The 22,555-nt window shown below is 52.6% G+C and overlaps 8 protein-coding genes across 8 annotated transcripts in view; 4 read left to right on the forward strand and 4 right to left on the reverse strand.

The window, feature by feature from the left end:
- M421DRAFT_354795 (uncharacterized protein) overlaps positions 1–1,130 on the reverse strand; it is a 1,296-nt gene extending 166 nt beyond the window's left edge. The window contains exons 1-2 of the mRNA XM_033589604.1: positions 671–1,130; positions 32–624 (exon numbers count right to left, since the gene is read on the reverse strand). Coding sequence (XP_033442784.1) covers positions 257–624; positions 671–932 — 630 coding nt within the window. The 5' untranslated portion in view covers positions 933–1,130 and the 3' untranslated portion in view covers positions 32–256. The remainder of the gene's footprint in view (positions 1–31; positions 625–670) is intronic.
- A 1,465-nt stretch (positions 1,131–2,595) lies between these two features.
- Positions 2,596–4,152, reverse strand: M421DRAFT_426827 (queuine tRNA-ribosyltransferase; the record flags this gene model as incomplete). Its single annotated transcript, XM_033594509.1, has 6 exons — positions 2,596–3,049; positions 3,100–3,640; positions 3,697–3,706; positions 3,765–3,847; positions 3,897–4,054; positions 4,102–4,152. 6 exons carry the CDS (start codon positions 4,150–4,152, stop codon positions 2,672–2,674), a joined length of 1,221 nt encoding a protein of 406 aa, XP_033442785.1. The 3' UTR covers positions 2,596–2,671.
- A 925-nt stretch (positions 4,153–5,077) lies between these two features.
- Positions 5,078–7,387, forward strand: M421DRAFT_77921 (uncharacterized protein; the record flags this gene model as incomplete). The annotated part of the gene is made up of 3 exons (XM_033597367.1): positions 5,078–5,225; positions 5,281–5,361; positions 5,409–7,387. The coding sequence occupies 3 exons, from the start codon at positions 5,078–5,080 to the stop codon at positions 7,385–7,387; spliced, it is 2,208 nt and encodes a 735-aa protein (XP_033442786.1).
- A 230-nt stretch (positions 7,388–7,617) lies between these two features.
- Positions 7,618–9,453, reverse strand: M421DRAFT_104993 (glycoside hydrolase family 88 protein; the record flags this gene model as incomplete). The annotated part of the gene is made up of 2 exons (XM_033587085.1): positions 7,618–9,123; positions 9,163–9,453. The coding sequence occupies 2 exons, from the start codon at positions 9,451–9,453 to the stop codon at positions 7,618–7,620; spliced, it is 1,797 nt and encodes a 598-aa protein (XP_033442787.1).
- Positions 9,454–9,891: 438 nt separating this feature from the next.
- M421DRAFT_10493 (MFS general substrate transporter) lies at positions 9,892–11,810 on the forward strand (the record flags this gene model as incomplete). Its single annotated transcript, XM_033587073.1, has 5 exons — positions 9,892–10,044; positions 10,096–10,265; positions 10,316–10,953; positions 11,007–11,240; positions 11,293–11,810. The coding sequence occupies 5 exons, from the start codon at positions 9,892–9,894 to the stop codon at positions 11,808–11,810; spliced, it is 1,713 nt and encodes a 570-aa protein (XP_033442788.1).
- A 156-nt stretch (positions 11,811–11,966) lies between these two features.
- M421DRAFT_10494 (uncharacterized protein) lies at positions 11,967–14,060 on the forward strand (the record flags this gene model as incomplete). The annotated part of the gene is made up of 2 exons (XM_033587075.1): positions 11,967–13,801; positions 13,850–14,060. 2 exons carry the CDS (start codon positions 11,967–11,969, stop codon positions 14,058–14,060), a joined length of 2,046 nt encoding a protein of 681 aa, XP_033442789.1.
- Positions 14,061–14,113: 53 nt separating this feature from the next.
- On the reverse strand, positions 14,114–16,270 carry M421DRAFT_77891 (glycoside hydrolase family 78 protein; the record flags this gene model as incomplete). The annotated part of the gene is made up of 4 exons (XM_033597364.1): positions 14,114–14,954; positions 15,002–15,209; positions 15,264–15,321; positions 15,371–16,270. The coding sequence occupies 4 exons, from the start codon at positions 16,268–16,270 to the stop codon at positions 14,114–14,116; spliced, it is 2,007 nt and encodes a 668-aa protein (XP_033442790.1).
- Positions 16,271–19,379: 3,109 nt separating this feature from the next.
- Positions 19,380–20,739, forward strand: M421DRAFT_426833 (uncharacterized protein). Its single transcript, XM_033594510.1, has one exon. It carries the CDS (start codon positions 19,454–19,456, stop codon positions 20,576–20,578), a length of 1,125 nt encoding a protein of 374 aa, XP_033442791.1. The 5' UTR covers positions 19,380–19,453; the 3' UTR covers positions 20,579–20,739.
- Positions 20,740–22,555: the final 1,816 nt, after the last annotated feature.

The raw sequence follows: 22,555 nt of genomic DNA on the forward strand, positions 1-22,555 counted from the left end.
CCTCACCTCACCTCACCTCACCTCACCTCACCTCACCTCACCTCACCTCACCTCACCTCACCCCACCTCACCTCACGGGCCTGTCTTCCGCACAGCCGTGTCCATGCCCTTGTCCTCGACACGCACACGGCGCGGGTCGTCTCCATCGCCATCACCCGGCGCGCTCGCAGGCTCGAGGGGGTCGCGGATGAACAGCTGCGCCTTTACAAACGTGCTCCACACCTCGTCCATGCAGCGCGACTCCCACTCGCACTCGTCATGTACGCGCACACCATCGTATCTGCCGCGCGCCACTCCCACGCATCAACCTTGTCGTCGTCCGCGTCCGCGTCCTGCAGTGTGAACGCAAAGTCCCCGTCGTTGACGAGCGCTCTGAAGCCTTCACCAGAACAGCGCGGCGAGCATGAGCGGCCACGGCTGCTTGAGCAGGAACGCACAATTGCAAACGACACTCGACAGCGTTGTGGCGAGGCGCTGGATGAGTTGGCCATGTTGCTATTCGTTCAGTCAGCGTTCTCTGTCCCGTCTTTGGCGTTCTCTGTCCCGTCTTTGGCATTCTCTGTCCCGTCTTTGGCGTCGAAAGGGCAATGTTTGAGTTTTGCGTGGTGCATGCAAGACACTGGCCTTGCACTTTGTGAGCTGCTGTTGCAAACACTTACGAAATACTCACCACACGGTGCATTCTTTGACCACAAGACCAACGTGTCGCGAGCAAGGCTGGCCAACACCTCACCTAGGCTGGGACGCCCGGGATCCAGGCGCACATGATTGTCTTCGCCGGGCGTCAACAAGAGCTGCATCGACAGCCTGTTGTTGCTGGCATACCTGTCACTGAACCGACCATGGAGCAAAAGGCTGCTCGACCGGTCGGCTCCAGGTCGCACCAATTGGGGTGACGTGGTATCGTGGTGACCACGTGTCTGTCCTGACATATACCGGTGCGATCACCACAAAGTACTTCTGTCTTGGTGCCGGCGACTGAAATGCTGTAGACCGTGCTACGCTCCAGCGTGGTCCTGGGGTATTTTCCACTTGGACCGGGCACATCACAACTGTGGTCAGGGCCGGCGCCTTGTCCCAGAATAGAGATAGCAGATCTGTCCCAGAATAGAGATAGCAGATCTGTCCCAAGCGAAGCTTCGCTCGTGTGCTTCAACACCGTCTTGAAGAACTTTTTGGTAACCTTGAAGAGCTTTTTGGTAACCTAGAAGAGCTTTTTGGTAACAGAGGAAACACTGGCGGATAGTCGAGCATTTTAGGTAACGACGACATGAGTCAGCACATTTAGGCGGAAGCAGACAAGTGCCCATTTGTTAGCAATTTTGTAGCATGCAGACGATCTCGCTTCGGTCGTCATCACTGACCATCAATAGGCACCCTGTAATATGGCCTGGGCAGATTATCACAGTACGGCACAACAATTACCTCCCGATCATCCGTCATCCCGACCATACACTTCGTCATATCATGATGCGGTCTATTACTGACCCTGAGATCAATCTGTCCCGGCCCTTCAGACTGTACAGTCTCGTCGACTGCATCGCCGAGCGCGTTCAATGCCTTCTGCCAGCGCTCTTCGTCCTTGGAGCCGAGCTCAAGGAACGGCTTGCGCGGGGCGTCCAGCGGATGTTTGTAACCACGTGGCTCAGATCACATGATATACTATTGTAGCAGGCACTGCCCGGTGGGCAAGTGCACTTACCTGAGAGCTGAGAGCTTATGTAACACAACAACAGAACAACAGAACATCACACAACACGACAACAGATGGCAATACAACTGCTGATCACAGTCTCCGACCGACACTGCTCACGCAGTAACAAGATTGGGGCAGTGAGGCAGTGGCGTCGATGGGACCAGGCAGCCCGAATCCCTGGGCGATGATATCGTAGCGTGTCGTTTTATTGAGCTTGCTCGCTGGTCTAGCTGTCGTCGCATCGCCGTAGATCATGTCTTGGCTTGCGAGACTCATGCCCCAGACTTTGCTGTTGACGACCACAGTCAGGATGCGCAGATTGAACTTGTTGTACGTGTCTAGCTCTGCAATATGAAAGCCTGCGCTGCCGTCGCCCTGGATGTTAGGCACGAGTTTGCCACGGTCTGCAACGGCGGCACCGAGTGAGTAGCCCCAGCCGTTGCCTAGGAAGCCAAGATATCCGGTGATGTTCACAACGAGCGATGCGGATGCTTCGAGTAGTTCGCGCCCTGTCGGCTGCTTGAGCTCGATGCTGTGGCTTGCCGTGGAGGATTCGTAGCTTTGGATGGTGGCGAGAGGATGAAGAGACAGAAAAGAAATACACAATCTCAGGGTGAGGAGTGAGGAACGCAACAGTTACCAGAACACCGAAGGCGTTCCGTTACCCAGGGTGTTCCGCCATCAAGACCATATTGTGAGGTCGGTTCTCATGCCTTGTTGCGCGTTGACCTGCAGATGAGATGTGGGGTACCCCGCTTGCTATCGTTGCTTCCGCAGCTTGCTTCACCATCAACGTCAGAGTGCAGGGCCGTTTGCACAAGTCGAAGCTGCTAACTGTCGTCGGCTGTACGATCCAAATACACCTAGTTTGAAGTTCGTGGGCACGCTGTATGTGAAGGCTGTGTGGACGTTCTTGCTTATGATCTAGTATAGAATCTACCTTGGTGTAAGCATCGCCGGTGTCTCACAGCGAATTCACTCGCTCATGAGATCTACGCCGACGCCGTTCAGCGCCTCAACTGCCCATTCCGGGTACTTTTCTTTGTTACCGCTGTAGAGCTTGCTGAAGAAATCTTTCAGGAATTGCGGGTAACGATCTTCCAGGATAGCTTCTCTCGCTTGTCGCATCAGGTCAAGCTGATAGTGTACATTGTGCATGGTCAGAAGATGCGCGCCGGCAGTCTCCTTCGCTGTGACGTGGTATACGTAGGCTCGCGTGATGCCCAATCCGCCTTCTGATGTTGGTCGGCAGCAGGTACACTTGCAGCCTTCTTCAATCGGTCCAAAGTCTTCCGAGTAGATCACGTTGCGGAGATTGAGCGTGCCGCTGGCGGTGATGGCGTTACCAAAGCGCTGTGGACCGGTTAGTACGCATGTAGACCATACAACTAAGCACGACTTACAGCGGTTCTTGTAGGCCAGACGCAGTCGAACATATCTGCGCCAAGGGCTACTGATACGACCAGGTCTTCAGGATAGCCTATACCCATGACATATCGCGGCTTCTTCTCTGGCAGCAGTCCAGTGCAGGTGTTTACCACCTTACAATAGTCGCTCTTTGCCTCGCCTCCAGACAGGCCACCAATGGCTATTCCTGGTGTGTTCCTGGACATCATCTCGGCGGTACACTCCCGCCGCAGGTCGAGATCCAACCCTCCCTGTATGATGCAGAAGAGGTTCTGGCGTTCTGGGTACTTGTGCGCTTGTATACAGCGGTCGAGCCAGCGCACCGAGCGCTCCATGGCCTCCTTCATTCGCGCAAGATCGGGGGAGGTTGTTACGATGACGTCGTCGAGCTGCATCATGATGTCTGAACCAATCGAGTTCTGGAGAGACATGGAGTGCTCTGGCGTGAGCAGCATGGGCGAGCCGTCGTGAGGGCTGAGGAATCTCACGCCCTCTTCAGTTACTTTGGCGAGCTTAAGGAGCGACACCATCTGGAAGCTGCCGGTAGTGTCAGCCACGGTGCGTGCATCGACAAGGAGCGAGGAATCACCCACCCACCACTATCTGCACCAGTCAGTATGTCATCCTACTCTTGTGCATCATGTTTGTTTTGGGCAAGCACCTGTGAGGATATTATGCGTCCATGACTGCAGCTTGTGAGCGCCGCCTATGGTATCAAGAGTTGCCTGTCCTGGTTTGAGGCCTCTGAGAGCGTCAGAAGTTGCAGGAGCCATGGATGTTTGTGAAGTCTTACAGATGGTAGGTATTGTTGAGACACAATCGACAGCCTTGGTCTTCAAGCTGGTCTGGTGTGAGCCCTTTCAATGATCCCTGAGTCGCCACTGGCATAAAGATGGGGAGGGGCACAGGCCCGTGGGGCAGGTGCAGAGTTGCTGCGCGTGCTTTGGTGACCTGCGGGCGTTGTCAGTCTCCGTAATTTAACCCCAGAATATACTGACCGAGCATTTCCCAAGCAGCTCGAACCTAAGCGCTGAAGGCATAGGCGTCATTGTATGTTGTCTGCTCGAATGCCATGTTTCCAGAACGCGACTCACCGAACTCGCGTAACTCGCAAGGGCCCGCACTAACTACCGGTAGCGCGACGTCTTCAGCCTCATTGCTCTCTCTGCCTTTCTTCAGGCTGCGGCATCGAGTACATCCACAGCTTGGCGTCTATGCGTGCATAATCTTTTGCTGTACTGGAAGTGGCTATTGGTCGGCTTGGTTAGGATGCTCCCTCCATGTGGTTAGTTCTGTGATCCTGATCTTTCCGTCCGCTTAAGAACCGAATCGACAGAGGGCTGCAGCGAAAATCACTCTCTTGCATCCATGGCTAGAGCTGTGTAAAATCATTCGGGCTGTAGATCCAGAGATATGACATTGATCACCAAGTTTCCAAGGTCATCAGATATGCTTCAATCGTACTGTGATTTTTCACGCGTTTCTGTTGCATGTTCACAGTGCTCAGAAGGTGGGCCACCCTTCACCGGCCGTGACGACCACTACTGCTGTTGCAAACACACGACCCACGTGGAGATTCTAGAGAGAATCAAACTTGATATTCATGGAAGCACGTTATCACTCGTAGTTCCAGGAGCTATAATTCTGAAGTTGAAAACGTCACCGAGCAATAGCGCGCTAGTAACCATTACGGCTAGAGGCTCAACTAACTGAGGAAGTCGCATCTATTCCCTCCCATGCTTCAACCGTCAACAACACACTACCTGACGCGTTTTGAGTCCGCAAAACGAAGATTCTAGAGCGGAAATGAACTTCCAGCTGTCCGCACGCGGGATGCGGGGCCAGAACCAGGTGGCAGCCACTTCAGGCCATGCTTCGGTACTTCGGGCTATCCGGACCGGAGAACGGATGAATCCATAAGAACAGCGTCACCACTTTGCGCTGTTGCGACCTGATCATCAACGTCTGATGGACATGCCAAGCGAATCACCAGAAGGGAATCAGGCTGACAGCCCTGATCAAGCTAAGCCAGCGACTGAAGGTCTGGCCTGCAATGGCTGCCGCAAAGCGAAGCTACGCTGCTCACGAGATCGGCCGAATTGCTTGCATTGCCGAAAGACAGGTATGCGGTCGCTTACTAGACCCGTTCGGGAGCATATTTGATGAACTTGCCGCAGGTCTTGAATGCATCTACGAATCCAAACGGAACAAGCCAGGCTTGAAGCCAGGCGCAGTCGAGAACCTTCATCGCCGACTGGGTACATGATCTTTCAGCCGACCCCACCTTACCTACTGACCCGCGCAGATGAGCTTGAACGTCGCCTTGAAGAGAAAGATGCTAGTGAAGCAAGACATCCTGGAGGCGACGCTGACAATTCGACAGTTAGCGTCAGCAACGGCAGTGACGCTACAGCTCATGATGTATTGGCTTTATTGGCTAGAGAGCTCCCAAAGCTGGTGGGTCAAAACAAGACGCAGTCCGTCACGACACCTGCATTGAGCGAGCAAAGCTACAAACGTCGACGGCTAGACGACACCTCAGACGTCCCATCGTGGACTGGCGATGCTCCCACGTTACCAAGAGCTGACATGCTAGAAACAATCTTGACTGCTTACTTCACGCATGTACACCCTTGGATACCTATGATTCACCAGGGTCGATTTTTTGAGAGACTTGCCGATGAGACACGGCGTGACCAGCTGCTGATCATCCTCCATGCTATGGTCCTGGCAGCATCGAAGTTTGTACCTGGCGCGACTGTTCAGGTCTTTGAGCACACCAGGAAGTGGATTATCTGCAGCGCTATGGACAGCCTCTCGGTCGAAAATTTGCAGGCATTGACCATCCTGACGTTTAATGACTTCGGCGATGGAAACGCCGAGAAGACGTGGTCTGTCATCGGGTCCATGACGCGTACAGTCGAGTACGCTCAGCTTGCGCAAGAACAAGAAGAGGGTGAGCGGAGACCTTTTTCACAGCCCTTCGCACCCCTGCATCACACTGGCGACTGGACTGAAGTGGAAGAGAGGCGCCGAGTTTTCTGGAACATCTTCCTCCTCGATAGGTTATGCTCGGTGACGACCGCCTGGAATACAAGCCTGACGTCTGACGACGTCTATCGAAGGCTACCGTGCGACGGGCATCTCTGGCGTAAACAAAAGCCTGTCTTGACACCGTACTTTGGCATCTGGGACAGGTCGCGAGGCCGCATTGGGAATCCTGTCGATTTCATATCTTGTCATCCGTCCCAAGGGCACGGCAACTGCAGTATCGATTTGCGCAACCCAGCCAGTGATCCACCATTGAGAGTGGGCTTCTCTCAGCATGCACCTTCGGATATGTCGACGGTTGGTGCGTTTGCATACAACATCGAAGCGACTGAGTCGATGAGCCGAGTCATGAGCTACTTCCTGCAGCAGAAGGTGAACTTGCGCGATCAGAACGACATTAATTCTTGGCTCACTCGGTTCAAAGAACTGGACCTGCGCCTCGTTCATTGGAAGATGCTATTACCACAGAAGTGGAAAGCCAATCCGAATCTCACCCGCCAGGTGCCGCTCATGGACCCTAATCTTACTACTGCCCATGTTACGCACAACACTTCCATGATTCTTCTTCATCAGACCATTGCGTACCCACCCACACATTGGGGGTTTCGAAAAAAATTGCCAAGCGGCTGCAGTGTGGAAGCTTGCTACTTAGCTGGAGTTGAGATCGCGACTATAACGCAGAAGTACCTGAGGAAGTCAATGAACAACTCTCCGATCGGCAGTCAATATGCGTTCTGCATCTTCATTGCCGCAAGAGTCCTCCTTGTTCATTGGCGCTACGAATCTGGTAATCAGTTACCCACAGAGTTCTGGTCACTTGTGCATAGCCTGGACGAGATGTCCGTACGATGGTGTGCATTCGCCAAGTCGCCTCAAACGCAGAACCTGTTCGCCAAGTATGCGTCCCGACTGAAGGAGCTCTACGATGTCTGTTCAACCAATCTCAACCATCAGATCGATGTTATGAACTACACCAGTGATATTCACAACTGCTACAAGCACGATAGATCTGCCGGGGATCTCAGTGTCTGGCCCATGGCTCCCCAAGGGCTGAATCAAGCGATACCTGAGGCCAGCACAATTCTGCCGCCGAACGCCCCAGAAGCGCTGGACTTCACTTCCATACCCCCAATCATACTCGATCAGGACTTCGTTGATCTGGACCGAGTCATTGCTTTCGACGACGGGAGCATGTTCACAGCAGCATTCGACGCCGCTGCCTCCGCGTGGTGAAGATGATCCGGCTCCACAACACAAGCAACTTTCTCAGCTCGTAGTACTAGCAATCAATCGTCAAATGGGTCAGCCAGGGCAATCCTACACCACACCAGACATGGTAATAATCCTCTACTTGGAATCTGCATAACGCACATGCAACGAGTCTCTTCTCACAAGGAGAAACTACTTGATTGACGCAAGAATCATTGAGTGGCAAGGCTCGATGCATGGTGTTACTATCAATTCTAATACAATCCCATTCGGAGCAATCGGTTACCGAATTCGACCAAATAGTAGTCGCCATACACCAGGCCGTGGTTCGCGTAACGCTTCCTTGCTTGTGCGTTATAATTCGCTGTACCGAATTTTAGCATTCCGTCAAACCGTACACCGGAAAGCTCGTCTTCGGCTCTGATGTGCCCATACGGTGCTGGAGCCAGCCGAGCCTTCTCCGGCGCGAGGGCGAAGTCCAATGTGTCCCGTACAATCCTCAGTGATGCATCGCGATACCGCAAGGAAAGTCTTGGTTGACCAATCATTGCCAATGCTTGCGACAGTATAAGCATACCGTTCGCCGCTATGACACCAGCAGAGGAATCTCGCAGGGGATTCTCCTCATTCTCGATGGGCGCATCGAAGTCCCACAAGGGCACATATCGGCCTCTCCTACCGACACAAGCTGGTGCTACCTCCATCCGATGCAGGAAGTACTCCGCAAGCCCACAGGACGCCTCCAAAAACCGGCGATCTTTTGTCCATGTGTATGTCTCAGCATATCCGAGGATGCCCCACCCTTGTCCCCGAGCCCAAGTCGACTCGTGTGCGTATCCTTGAGCTGACAATCGACGCTTTAATTCTCCAGTCCGGGGGTCAATGATGGAAACATGGCACGTTGAGTACCACTGACCGTTGTATGCATCATTTGATGACGACAATACAGGCTCCAGGCGCAAGTGTGAGCCCAAAAGCGTAAGAGCGTGCGCGGTCGCCACCTCAGCAAGGCCTGGTTCCTGCGCATGATGAGATGCATAGTACAGCAAGTCCAAATTGCACATGCTGTCTATGATGACAATCATATTCTCGGTCTGATCTAAGATTTCGATGTCTTTCTTCTTCAGCAGATCCCAACTCCTGATCGCCTGCGCGGAGGGCACGTATCTGGTCGCCAAGCTGTGTGCTGCTCGAACGATCGAATCGAGGCTCTGTGTGTTATTGAACAGCTCCCAATCCAACCGCAGCGCCGGCATGATGATAAAACCGATGTCATGAGTATCTTTCCTAGTATCCATACCACGAATGGGCTCACTCCATGCGCGACACAGCGTGGCCAGCTGGCTACGCAGGTCTTGTAGCCGGATATCTCGATCTTTGAGCCGTAAGCTTTGCGGGAACCGTATCAATCGCTCGAGAAGAAGGTACAAGGTGCCAGGAAAGAAGCCACATGTCCAGAAGTCGGCTTCGCGCAAAGTATAAGTCCCGTCGGCGCCCGTATCTTGTGAGACAATCTCGGGAAAGGCAAATGGGAGTGTTCCTAAGGCAGTCTGTGCGGTACGAAAAGCTTTTGCAATAATGTTTTCCGCATACAGCTCCGGCACGATTGTGGGTGCTGACGCACTCAATGCGAATATCTCAGTCGACGGTTCAGTAACACCGCATTCGGACGGCGGTGTACTGGTGAGAGGTGATGTTGTATCGGCATCCTCCTCCTCCTCGTCACTAGTGGAAGATACAGACGTACGCTCTTGCGATGCCTTCGTTTCAGGTTCGCGAGTCGCCTCGCTGGCCAAGACGTCGTTCCGAGCATCTTTGAGGTCTTCTGGTGCATCGGAACGTGGATGACTGGGCTCGACTTCGATTTCACCGTCCGCCTCTGTTGTTTGTCTGTTAAGATTCTTCTCGAAATTTCTCGATACAGGTAGAGGCTTGTCGCTTAGATTGCTTGCCAGTGTGAGATTGCTTGATAGTTGTGTCAGCTCTATGGTCTCTCTTTTTAATAAGACGTGCTTTTTGTCATGCGATGTATGGGATTGAACGACATGCTGGACGACGGTCGGAGGCCCAGGAAATATTGTAGAGTCCATGACTTGAAGATAATGAGTTGAAAGGGTGACAACACGAACTACGCTGGAGTGCCACGATCATAAGAACGGCTTCGTAAAGACTGGTTTCTCCCGACTCGCATTGGCTATCCTTTGCGGAGTGATGATCTCGGAGTCAGACTGCTCCAGAGACCGCTGCCAATAGCCCGGAGCCTCGGCGATTGGTGGAGCCAGCCACGCCACTTGCCAATTGGGGATGTGGAGTCAGCCACTTGCGGGGTCTGGGGTAGATGAACCGAAGCGAACACACCACGAGCCTAATCAACATGGCGAACGACCGGACGCCCTGCTTGAACTCATGAGATATATAAGTGGACGCATACGGCCATGCTGTAGATGGTCAGAACACAGCGGCGACAATATTGATCGCTCCTTTCACATCTCTTCTGAGCATCGTGGCTCACGACTTACATTGCTGATATGCCCCCTCAGCAGGATGACATCCGCATCGAGCAGGCGGACGAGACCAACAAGAACCCTGTCGTGATTGTGAACGGCAAGGAGGTTATTGTGAGCTCTGCCACGGAGAGGCCGAACCGTTCGCTTTGGGTGGCTTGGCTCTACATCTTCGATGTGTGTTGACTCTCGTCCAGATCTGGGTAACGGTACTGACGCAGTTCGCAGTGGTATCCGAGTCACTACTCCCCCGAAGAAAAGAAGCTAGTGCGAAAGCTTGACTGCATTCTGCTTACACTGTGCTGTCTCTGTTTCTACATCAAGTGGCTTGATCAGAATGCGCTCAACAGCGCCTACTGGTCTGGCATGAGGGAGGAGCTAAAGATCAAAGGCAATGAGTAACTTCCCCTAGACTTTGTCTTACCGTGCAAATTGCTGATAATCTCAGGTACTCGCTCTTCGGCACCTTCTACAACATTGGTTACATGGTCTTCGAGATCCCAAGTATGATGATTATCTCGCGTCCCAAACTTGCCCGCTACTATGTTCCGAGCATGGAGATCGCCTGGTCAATTCTCACTTTCACTCAGTCACGACTGAGCAGCGTCCAGCAAATCTACGGTCTCCGCTTTCTACTTGGTTTCCTCGAGACTCCTGCAGCGACTGGCTCCATCTATCTCCTCACGTCTTGGTACCGCTCAGACGAGGTTTTCAAGCGTGCAGGTGTTTGGTACGTCTCTAGCAACGCTGGAGCCATGTTCAGTGGCTACCTACAGGCTGCGGCTCATAAGGGATTGAATGGTGCTATGGGCATGTCGGGCTGGAGGTGGCTCTTTATTATCGATGGATGCATTTCTTTGCCGATCGGTATCGCTGGCCTTTTCTTGTACCCTGGCCTGCCGACCAGCCCGAAGGTGTGGTGGTTGACCGAAGATGAGCGCAGATTGGCTGTCGCGCGCATGCAAAGCCAGGGTACCAAGCAGAGCGGCAGAATTGGAAAGCGCATGCTCAAGCGTGTCTTTACGAACTGGCACTTTTACATTGTTGTTCTCACTTATGTGTTCTTCCAGTGCACGAGCTATGTTGGTAAGGTCAATTTATGCAACTGCAGAACTACAGATTAGCTAATGCCTCCACAGGTGGCCAGATGCAAGCGTGGCTCAAGAAGGAGGCCGACAATAACGGCACTTACAGCATCGAAGAGATCAATTTGATCCCCACGGGCGTGCAAGGTGTGGCTATCGTCATGGGAATTCTCGTCACGAGTCTGGTCATGATCTACCCCATGTGGGCAGTCTTCTCCGTCGTCACCGGCATTTTGCTCTTCGCGAACGTGTGCTTGAGGATCTGGCACATACCGCTCGGTCTTCACTGTAAGCCAAAAACTATTCTCTGTGCCTGCGTCCCTAGCTGACCTGCGACTAGTTTTCGTATACTATCTCCTTGGCATGACTTCCTGTGTCACACCCATTCTCTTCCCATGGGCAAACATGTTAATGAAAGACGATAACGAGGCGCGCTCCTTCACCACCGGAGCGATGATGACGATCGGTTGGGCATTTTTCAGCTTCTACCCGGTCACCGTATTTCCCATTCTAGAAGCACCACAGTGGACAAAGGGCTTTACCGTCAACATTATCTTCATCATATGCTACTGGACCATCTTCATGGTCGGACAGTACCTTTGGCGTAGGGAGGTAGCGATTAGGAAGTTCGACATCAATGCGCCAGGCCATTCGAGCGAGCTTGAGCTTGCTGAGGAGACGGAGAAGGACGAAGCCGTGCGGATCGAGGTAGCCGAAGAAAAGAAGAAATCTCGAGTTCAGATGGTTCAAGCTACGCCAGCGGTGGGGATGGAGTTAAGGTCATCGAGCCCGATAGAGAGGACTAGAGGCTCTGTTGGAGAGGATCATGGAGTGATCAAGACCAAGACACCAAAATGAACATGTAGATCTTCTCATGGTCCGAATCTTATGTGCTCGGGCGATGTTCCCCCGCTCCCCCGCTCACCGCATGTACAAAGCCTCGCCGCGTCCCACTCGAGCCGCATGTCCAACTTCGCACTTTCCTCACGCCCGTCACTAGCAGTTCCATCAAGTATGCCTCCCCTCCCTGGTTTCTCCGACAACACCTTCCGAACCCGCGATGACTTCGTCCGCGCTGCGTTTGCCCTCATCAAACCTCTTGATCAATACAAATCCCCACAGAATGCGCGCATAAAAATCGCGACGTCGACAGGGGCCGGCTTCAGCGAGACAGCTGCACAACTCGAAGGGTTCGCACGACCACTCTGGGTCGTAGCTGATCTGCTGCGCTCCGATCGTGATTCCGTACAGCTTAAGACCTGGATCGACGGTATCAAAGCTGGCACAGATCCACGTTCGCCGGAGTACTGGGGTGATCTCAGCAGTTTTGACCAGCGAATGGTTGAAATGGAATCGATCGCATATGCTCTATTGTCCAATCCCATCGCATTCGGCTTCAACGATGACCATGTGGCGAGGAATAATTTAGCCAGCTGGCTGAGCCAGATCAATGACCACAACATACCGCAGAGCAATTGGCTGTGGTTCCGGGTCTTGGTCAATCTTGCTCTGACAAGGGTACTGAACGTTCCGCTGGCTGAGCTCAAGCATAATATTGACGAAAGTCTCCAAACACTTGATACTTTCTACCTTGGCGAAGGGTGGAGCAGCGACGGACTCTGGTGTGACGAGCGGAAGCAAGCAGACTACTATTCTGGGAGTTATGCGATCCAGTTCGCGCAGCTACTGTTCGTAAAATTTGCACCCGACTACGATGAAGAGAGGACAGTCAGGTACACAGAGCAGGCGAATCAATTTGCAAGGACGTATTGGCGGTACTTCGGACCCAGTGGAGCTGCCATACCGTTTGGCAGGAGTTTGACGTATCGTTTCGCGTTCGCAGCATTCTGGGCCGCGGTCGTGGCCGCGGACGTTTATATATCTGCGCCGCTTGATCAGCTAAGCGTGGTGAAGGGTTTGTTGGGAAGACATCTCCGGTGGTGGGCACAGAAACCGCACATCTTCAACGCCGACGGGACGCCGAACATTGGGTACACGTATCCGAATATGTATCTTGCCGAAGACTACAACTCTCCGCAGTCAGTATATTGGTGTCTGAAGTCTCTCATAGTTCTCGGTATTCCAGAGGACCACCCTTTCTGGAGCTGTGAAGAACTGCCGTGCCCAACCCCTGATGCCACCAAACAAGTTGAAAGAGTCTGGCCGCCCCGACACGTATTATGCAACACTTTTGAGCATCACTTCCTCTTATCTTCCGGCCAGTCAACCCGTAAGAAATTCAAAGCGAGAGAAGCGAAATACGGCAAATTCGCGTATTCCTCCGCATTCGGGTTCAGCGTTCCGTGCGGTCCATTCCTCGAGCAGATCGCGTCGGACTCAACATTAGCGGTGAGTCTGGACGACGGAGAAGAAAGCTGGAAAGTAAGACGGGACCCATACGATGTTTCCGCAGCTATTTTCATAGTCGGCAATGAGGAAGTGTCTACTTTGGCCAGTACGTGGCGTCCTTGGGAAAGGGAGGAGTTGACGGTCAGAACCACGCTGGTACCACCGGTAAAGAGGTGGCCGGGGTGGCATGTTAGGATCCACCACGTTGAGTGGCGGCCCAGGGTGGATTGCTTCCCGCTGAGACTGGTCGACGGTGGTTTTGCAGCGTCGGCGCAGACTTCGAATGATTTCTCGATCTTCGAGACACCGGTTAAGGATATGAGAAAGCTTTTGGAAACTGCCCAGGGGTGGTATAAAAGCGGCAGCTCTGCATTGGTCATATCAGAGTCAGGCGCTAGTGGTGTTGTTGACCTGACCGCTCAGTTCCTCACCGAAGAAAATCGGGAGATTGCGCGTGAGGCCAAGGGCGAGGCATCGATCGTCCGCGCAGACCCAAACACGTAAGTGACGACGCTATCGGAGTAAAGCTAGAACTAATGTAGCCATAGCAACCTCATCGTACAGCGAAGTCTGATTCCGACGGTCTGTCACAAGTTACCAAGAAGTTCAGCCAGCGACAAGCCCATTGGGTATACCTTCATTACAGGTATCTTTGCTGTCGAGGCTTTTGCAAATAAAACTCTGGACGACACCCAGCGATTGTGGAATGACAGACCGAATGGACGTATTGATGGCGAAAGTGTCGAGTTCAACGCCTAGAATCGTAAATGTATGTGCAAAGCTCGTGACGCTGCTACATGATGAGCGTGTTATCACTTCCTAATTACAATTGAGCCTTTTCCTCCTTTCACAACCATCCCTTTTTGACCCGGCAACTGCACGTACCCCTCAGTGGAATATGGTGTGTCCCACCGCACCCTCACCGTCCCATTCTTGACTTCGAACTTCGCCGAGAACTTACCTAGACCCGTCGTAAACCCCGCTTCAGCCCTCTCCGTTTCATCAAACGTCGCTGGCTTCAGCTCCCACTTCAGCCCCTTCGGCCCTGTGACTCTCAGTCCAACAAGATACTCCGTTAAAGTGCTCGTCGGTCCACTACTCCAGCCATGCGCATGACTCACATAGCTTGGGTCATTCCGGTACCCTCTATCCCCTCGATATCCCCAGGTCCCGTTCGCAAGATAGCCCTCCGATACCGTGGACTGTGTGCCATTGGGATTGTTGAGATACCAACCCCAGGCATTGCGGATGAGTTCCAGCGAGCGCTCAGGACGACCAACCTTGAAATGACCTTCAAGCTCGATGCTGGTAATGAAAGGCGAGATGGTAGACACGTTGGCGCTGACTTCGGGATTGATAGGGCCGAGGGGAGTCCAGTTTGTCACCAAGTATGCTGAGACGCGATCGGCGCGGTGGTCGGAGGCGTTGAGCACTTCGAAGGCGAGGGCCATGCTGTTTGCATCTTGGGGGTAGAGGGAGGTGTTGTTTGGGCTTTCTTTAAACGCGCCGCGAGACTCGTCCCAGAAGTGCTCGATGATAGACTTTTGCAGGGCGGTTGCGGCGGCAGTCCAATTTGACTTATGTGCGGAGGCATCGGTGAGGTCTGGAGACCAACCAGCGATGTGGCTGCCGGTGACTAATGCTCGGTACAGACTGTCTGTGTCAATATAGCTGCAACGTAGAGGACCTCGATTGCTTACAGCATGCTGGCAGAGCCTCTCTCTGTTGAGTACAGCCATCGTCCCCAATCAGCGGTCCCGGTGACATTGACGATGCCTTTGTTGTTGACCTTGCTCAGGATCTTATTCACGCCCAGCACATACTTCGGCCAGTAGTTTTGCAGGAAAACTTCATCTCCAGTGTACAAGTAGTAGTTGTAGAAGCCAATAATCGCCCACAGATGGTAGGCTGTCTAGCGTCAGTAGCCTGCTCCAAACATACATGGTGATAGGTGACACTCACTGTCGCTATCTTTGGAAAGGTATGGCGGGCCAGCTTTCGGAAGTGTGCCATCCGCGGACTACACAGCTTGTCAGAATAGGATTCAGCGGTTGACCCGGAGTACAGACCTGATTATCAAAGATCGCTCGCAAGGCATTCTTGGTGCTCTCCATATCTCCCGTACTAACAAACGCTGACGGAACAGCAACGCCCATGTCTCCAATCCAGACCCAACGATCGCGTTTCGCACCATCAAGCAAGACTGTATCGCCGGGACCGATGTATGCGGCGTTGTTCCATCCCGTTCGGTTGGCCTGCACGTTGGCTCTCCCTGTGTTGCCTGGTACCGAATTCGTCTGTAAAGTGTACGCTCCGCTGTACCAGATCTTGTCAAGCAGTTCTTCGCTCGAAAAGAAATAGCCCCGGTACGCACGCAAATTAGGCCATGTCGGTTGGAAACTGATCTCGAGATTGATGTTCCGCAAAGTTACGGATGCACTGTCGTCGGCAATGAGGAAGATGGTGAGGTACCGGAAGCCACCACGGAGACTGACATCCGGCATGGTGTATTGCCCTTTTTGCGTGCCGTTTAAAGCGAACAGCAGGGCAGTGTCTTGGCCTGTGCCTCCATTGGAGTTATCTGACTTGCGTCCAATGTAATCCTTAGCTTCCGTGAATGCAAGACCGATAGAGGCGTTGGTCGTGGAGCCGTTCAGTGAGTAGTCGAATGAGACAATGCCGCCGACCTCAAGCCCAAAGTCGAATACGGTTCCGGTGCTACTTGCTTTGATAATGGTCCCGTCTGCGCAGTAGTTCCCAACGGAAGCTCCATCAGAAAGCGACAGTAGCGTTTGCGGTGCAACAAAGCGGGACCTTGGAGCAAAGTTGAACTTGTCCCACGGTCCAGTAAAAGACGGCTCCAAAATTCTGTCACACGTACTGTTCCTCCAACAAGCGTTCACATTCTGAGCTGCAATGGCAGCGCCCGCTAGCCATAATAGTGCTGCAAGATTGGTGGGTATTGTCATTGCTTCGGACTCTTCGTCAGATTGGGCAGACAGCCGGACAGTGAGCTTGGCACGTCAGTATTTATATTCGGAGAGCATCTCGGGGTTTCGCGACATTGCAAGGCGAGGTGGGCAGGTATCCGTCCGCCATAGGGGTTTCCCGTTACCCCGCATAGATCGGCGCTTCGCAGAAGATGTCACTAACAACGGCCTTTCTAGCATCGACCGACGACGAGAACGTTTGAAAATACATCTCAGCATGTTTGCACACCCTGTGTGTTCTGAAGCATTTTGGCAATATATCGCGTGCGACAGGCTCGAACGAGCCCCGATCTTCTGAGCCCAGCGGTACTATTGCGTATCGAAGGGGCTGTGGCTGGGCTTTTGATGTATCCTGGCACCGCCGATTTGCTTGAGAATTTCTTCTGCTCGATGCTCGCACTTAGTATTCGATCGCGATTGGGGCGTGCGGACCACATCCGGCGGGAAGGCCTGTAAAGCGACTCTGGCATCTAGATTTTCGAAATCACCGGGACCAGGCAACAAAAGTGTGCGATTCAATGGCTGGAGACGGCGTTGCATTGGTCTGGCTGAAGGTAATTTAAACAGGCAACATGAGAGGCCGAGCTGTGCGACAAGGTAAACTTGAAGATGATTGTGCGCGAGAGCGTGTGAGAGATTGGGAATGACACGAAGTAGCGGCCATCGCAGTGCCAAGGAATGGATCGTGGCTTTTGCCCACCGCGCGGAGCGGGTAGAGCATATCCAGTACCTACTCTGTAGGCATCGCTTACCTACGCCAACTGTACTGAGCTTATGGCTATTCGTGGAATAGAAATACGCATCTCTAGAGTCAAATTCCGAATTCACAGGGGGCCGCACGGTGATTTGAATGGTGTCCGGACAATTTTTCGGTAGGCGCGAGTCCGCTCCGGGCCAGAAGAGGTGATCACGAACCTCAGCTCCAAGGATATGCTAAGTGGCCTCGGCGCATGCGAGGACTACCTCCGAGCGGAAGCCCGTGCGCTATTTTGTCGACTCCAGTCACGTGTGCGCGAAGAGCGAGACTGCCAGCAAGTACACCTTCGACGGGGCACCAATGCGAAAGATCAGCAATCATGCTGGCATGTACTCTGTGAGGAGGAGTTTTTGATGTCTGTGAAACGAGGTAGAAGTTGGAATAAGTGATGACAAGGTGATGAGCGGATGTGGCGCACGAAAGCCGGGGATGCCAATTGCCGGCTCGCTTCAGACGCCTTGAATTTCTAGCCCTGAACTGCGCGCTGCTAATTTACAAACATCAACAAGCACCGCGACGGCGTATAGTCGTGCATTGCACCAGATCATCAGAGACGCTCAATATCACCGTTCGCAGAGGAGCATCAACAAGTCTGGACATCGTCGCAATTCTCAGTTTCGAGACTCGGCAACCGTTGCCGCTGTTGCCATAGTGACAGCCAATGCCTTCCGTAAGCGGGACCTCTCCCATGAACCCTACTCGATGACCGACGTGAAGGACACTCGTGAGCGGGCTCTAACACACAGTCATCGTCTAGTCCAGTGTGCAGAATCATTTCTAAGCTCACGCAGTCGTCTCCGCTTACCGCAACGATGCTCAACCCGATGATTCCGGCCTTCATATCATCACTTTCTGCCACTTCTCCTCCACAGGTACCAACCCAAATGATATTCCTAGAGTACAGCACGGCCTCCGCTCACGCAACAGGTTCAAGCGAAAGCACTGTAGGCACATGAAGCGGCAAGGGGCTTCTGCACAATTGCAAAAGCTCGTGTCGAGTAGGATGCTTCAATCGCCGGTCTGTTACTCACGATTGGCGCTCTCTTGGGGCAACACGGCCGCTGACGACCATGAGTCTGCGCATATAGTTGGCAGGTCAAGACCCTGTAACAAAGTCGACTAGCCTTGAGGTCGGTTTAGGGCCTGACTCCGATGCCGGACATAGACCGACTATCCAGGAACGACATCAAGATTGGAGGCCAGAAACCGTGATGGACATGCACGGAATTACTTTTACAGCCCACGACGAGTGGATAGCCCAGAGGGAGAAAAGGCGCCCTCCGCTCAAAGAGGAAGGTAGCGATACGGCTTACAAGAAGGTCAGTGATGTCAGAGACAAGCATGAGAAGCCGGTCGGGACCCTGCTGCTGCCCCAGTCTTCGAAAAATAGAGACTGGGCGGTGCTTATCGTTAAAATTATCTGCCGAGGTCAATACGCTTTTGCCTGCCAGCGTTCGTGACCTTCAGGAATTTCTTCGATTGTCAACCTCACGGAGCGAACACAACATGTAACGTTGCGTCATCTTCGTGCATTGTCGAAAATGCTCTGGAAGGGGAATCGACTATGACCTAAGCCGCGCCAAGAGGACGAAACACACGACTACCGGCGCTACGGTAGTCGAGCCAATCATACAGGCTGTTGTAAGGCCCCTATCTATGATCTACCGTGCCGGTATTGCAGGCGAGAGAGGTACAGGTCCTTGGCAGCGGATTCGATGTTCAATTAGGAAGGTAATTTAAAAGATGTGTATGGGTCCTTTGATCACAGTATTTCCGTGCGGGGTTATGCAATAAGCCTGGCACATGGTCCAAGCAGAATGCTAATCGATCACCACTGCATGCCTGTCGCATCTCCTATCTCCTTCCTGTTCAACTATTGACTTCGTGTAGCGTATAGGTCTTTGCAGTATGTCGAATCGCCTTGCAGGGAGTGCTATATCGATGCCAAGGAGCTCTTCGTGGCGGATGTCTTGCCAGGTGCCCTTTATGGATTATCCTTCTGATACTGCTGAAAAACGCAGCAGTATCTTACAGCGGATGAGGAAGGAGAGGCTTGGCAGCGGGCGATGCAATCAAGGTTTCTTGTGAAATGCCTCTTCGGGATTAACATCGTGGGTGAAAGTCTTGTTAGGTGCCATTTGGGGACCACGTTCCTGATACCTACCTGAACATGCAAAGCATCTTGTCGTGGATGAGGAAGGAGACATCTGGTGGCCGACGGTGCAATTTGCGGTCCTATCTTGGACAGCGACAATGGAATCTGATCACGACGGTGGAGCTGCAGTCAGTATAAATATGTATGTCGTGCCGTTCTCTTTAACGGCATCGCAGACTCAGCTTGCTACGATCTCGCCTCCACAGTATCACCACAGCCTCTTCTCTGTATAATCCCCAGACTCGCAAACATGCAGCTCTCCGCATTCCTCGCTGCTCTCGCAGCCTTCCTGCCCATCGTCTATGGTGCTCCTACCGCCACCGCTAACAGCCTTCACCCCGACATTCTGGCTGCCATGAAGCGCGACCTTGGACTCGATGCCGAGCAGGCTCACGCCCGTGTCGCCCGCGAGCTCCAGGCTACTGAAGTCATTGAGCAGCTGAAGACCACAGCCGGCTCCGCTTTCGGCGGCGCTTGGCTCGTTGATGGCGCCCTTAAGGTTGCTGTCACTGACGATGCCTTGACCTCCGAGGTCACATCTGCCGGTGCTGAGGCACTTGTCGTCGACACTCCCCTCTCCAAGCTCCAGGATGCTCAGAACGCGCTCGACAACCTCGACTTCGCGTCCCTTGGCAAGCGCGAGGAGGCCGCCAGTGGAATCGCATCTTACTACGTCGATGTCGCTGCCAACAAGCTCGTTTTGGAGGCACTTGCCGAGAGTACCGCTCAGGCTGAGGAGCTGGCCAAGAAGGTCGGCCTCGTTGAGGGCGAGTTCGAGGTCAAGACTGTTGATGCTCTGCCTACAACCTTCGCCACAATTCGCGGCGGCGATGCCTACCTCATCAACAACAGCGCCCGATGCTCTGTCGGATTCTCTGTCACCACTGGCTTTGTCTCTGCTGGCCACTGTGGTACTGCTGGCAACGCTGCCACGACCACGGGCGGTGTGGCAATCGGAACCTTTTCTGGCTCATCCTTCCCAGGCAATGACTACGCCTTCATCCGTGGTACTAGTGCAAACACATACCAGGGTCGCATCAACAACTACGCCGGCAGCACACTCCCCGTCTCGGGTAGCACCGCCTCCGCTGTTGGAGCCAGTGTCTGCCGCTCCGGCTCTACGACCGGTGTGTTCTGCGGCACTGTCCGTGCTCTGGGCGCGTCAGTCACCTACTCCCAGGGACGTGTCACTGGTCTTACCCAGACCAACGTCTGCGCCGAGCCTGGTGACTCCGGCGGTTCTTTCTACACTGGCGCTCAGGCTCAGGGTGTCACCTCCGGTGGCTCCGGCAACTGCGCCAGCGGCGGTGTCACATACTTCCAGCCCGTCAACCCGATTCTGTCCGCCTACGGCCTCACTCTTGTCCGTGGTTAAAGTCTTACGTGTTTTGACTGATGGTATTGCGCTTGGAAGCGTTCTTGCGAGCTCGAAGTTTTAAGTTGTATATAGTTGAATTGAATTGCACGCACTAAGACTCCCTGTGCGCTCCAATGCATTTCTAGTGATACTACAAGCTCGGCCATATACTTTCCGACCATATTATTCAAAGCAGCCACACGGTATAGAGTTGTGATTTTCTTAACAACAATGATTATATTTGCCATAGGAATAAAACAACGCGCTGATGCCTCTATTTCAGCTGAAGTGCTGGCTTGTTGAGCCTGTAGAGCTGCTGCTCGGTCAGTAGCAGCCTGTTTACTCTCAACATTGCCGAGTCGCTCATTTGAATTAAATTGAGGTCGCTTTCGCGTACGAGTAATCTTATAAAAAGTGATCTAGTTGATATTTGAAGTGTTGATTCTCAGCCTTGAGCTAGGTAGCTCTGGTATTTGCCTCCGCAATAGCCTTGCCTGCGTTGCCACGCACTATCCGGGTGCTTCGTGAGAGATGTTCTGACAAACAGTAGCTGCTGTTGGGCCTTATATAGAGCTTGTGAGCTCTAGGGGATGTTGAAGACATGTTCTAATCAAGGCGTGACTAGCTGCTAGTGGAGTAACTGGCTAGCCATTTACTTGGGATGAGAGCAGTACCAGATTTAGGTTGAACGGGCAGAGGCCAGCAGCGCACCAGCGAGCTCTTGTAACTTGCTCTGAAATAGCTTCTTCTCTTGCATTGTTATATGATATAACAAAGTGCTCCTTCTTGATAGGTGCTGCCTCATCAAGGGCAAAGACAGCTTGGATATCATTGGTTCCTTAGGGTCCATGCAGAGAGTGTAGTGGTGATAACATAGTTGTTGCAGCCAAAATAGAGGCAAAATGTACATACATTAGCACCCCCGAATTCACGAACACGAAAATACACCTATTCCGGGTATCTCCCTTCTAGCCTGCGTTCATCTCAACCTAACTGGGATATACTCCCCTGAAATTCCCAGAGCCTCTAGGTGCCTGGTTGTAACGACGCAGGCAAGAAGAGAGATATCTGGAATAGGTGTGAATCCGCTACAAGGCATATAGGAGTGCTAGGATGATAAGAACATTAGGATATATTCTCTACACCTATAGGTCTTGTATAAAAGAATAAAGAAAAACTACTCTATAATGCTACAGTTCCTTGCTCCTTATATAAAAGGATTTAGTGGCAGTTTAGTGCAAGCTTATGCTATGTAACAAGGGCTAACGTATTCCACAGGCGAGCGCCGCACACGGGCGAGCGCCGCACCCCACCAAACTTACGCACCTTATTTAACGTCTAACTTAACAACGTTATTATAATGTATAACGTAGATTATCACCAAGCTGGCCATATCACTGAACTGGCCATTTTCTCTTGGCACAACTAACACAAGTTACTGCAACTACAACTACTTGCTATTAAACAGTGACCCAGCATACTGCGTGCTTACATTAGATTTAGAAGATGTTTCTGCACCCTCCTAGCACGTTTGTGCGTTGTGTCCAGTTTTGCTGCAGTTCCCACAGCGCTGAACAGTTGACTGAGCTCCTAGTTGACCACCTCCACCCCAAGTCTTCTTAGATGGCTGAGCTGCTACACACGCCTCAGCAGCTACCCGCGATGCTGCTGGGCCATACTCAAGTGTGCCACCATGCTGAATCTGCTTTCTCTTACGCGATTTTCTCTTAGTTATTACTGCTAATTGCTCTTCAAGCTCTTGCACGCAGGCCTTGATAAGGACGTTTTTATGCAGCATCTCTTCAGCCCCTTTTACAAGCTTTAAGAACCCCTCTTGCGCTGCACTTAGCAATTGTTAGAAGGAGTTGCTTATAAGCTTAGATTAAGACCTAAACTTGTGTGTATTGCTTAGCGTCTTAGATTGCTACAGCGTTTTAGGTAGAGGTACTGCTAGTAGGGTATGCAGCCGCACTTTAAGGCAATCTAACACTACCT

Source organism: Didymella exigua, assembly GCF_010094145.1.
Source record: "Didymella exigua CBS 183.55 unplaced genomic scaffold M421scaffold_68, whole genome shotgun sequence".
Classification (NCBI taxonomy): Eukaryota; Fungi; Ascomycota; class Dothideomycetes; order Pleosporales; family Didymellaceae; genus Didymella; species Didymella exigua.

Bases quoted from the DNA above. Each gene is read 5' to 3' on its own strand.
- M421DRAFT_426833 (XM_033594510.1), top strand. From the start codon at position 19,454: ATGCAGCTCTCCGCATTCCTCGCTGCTCTCGCAGCCTTCCTGCCCATC.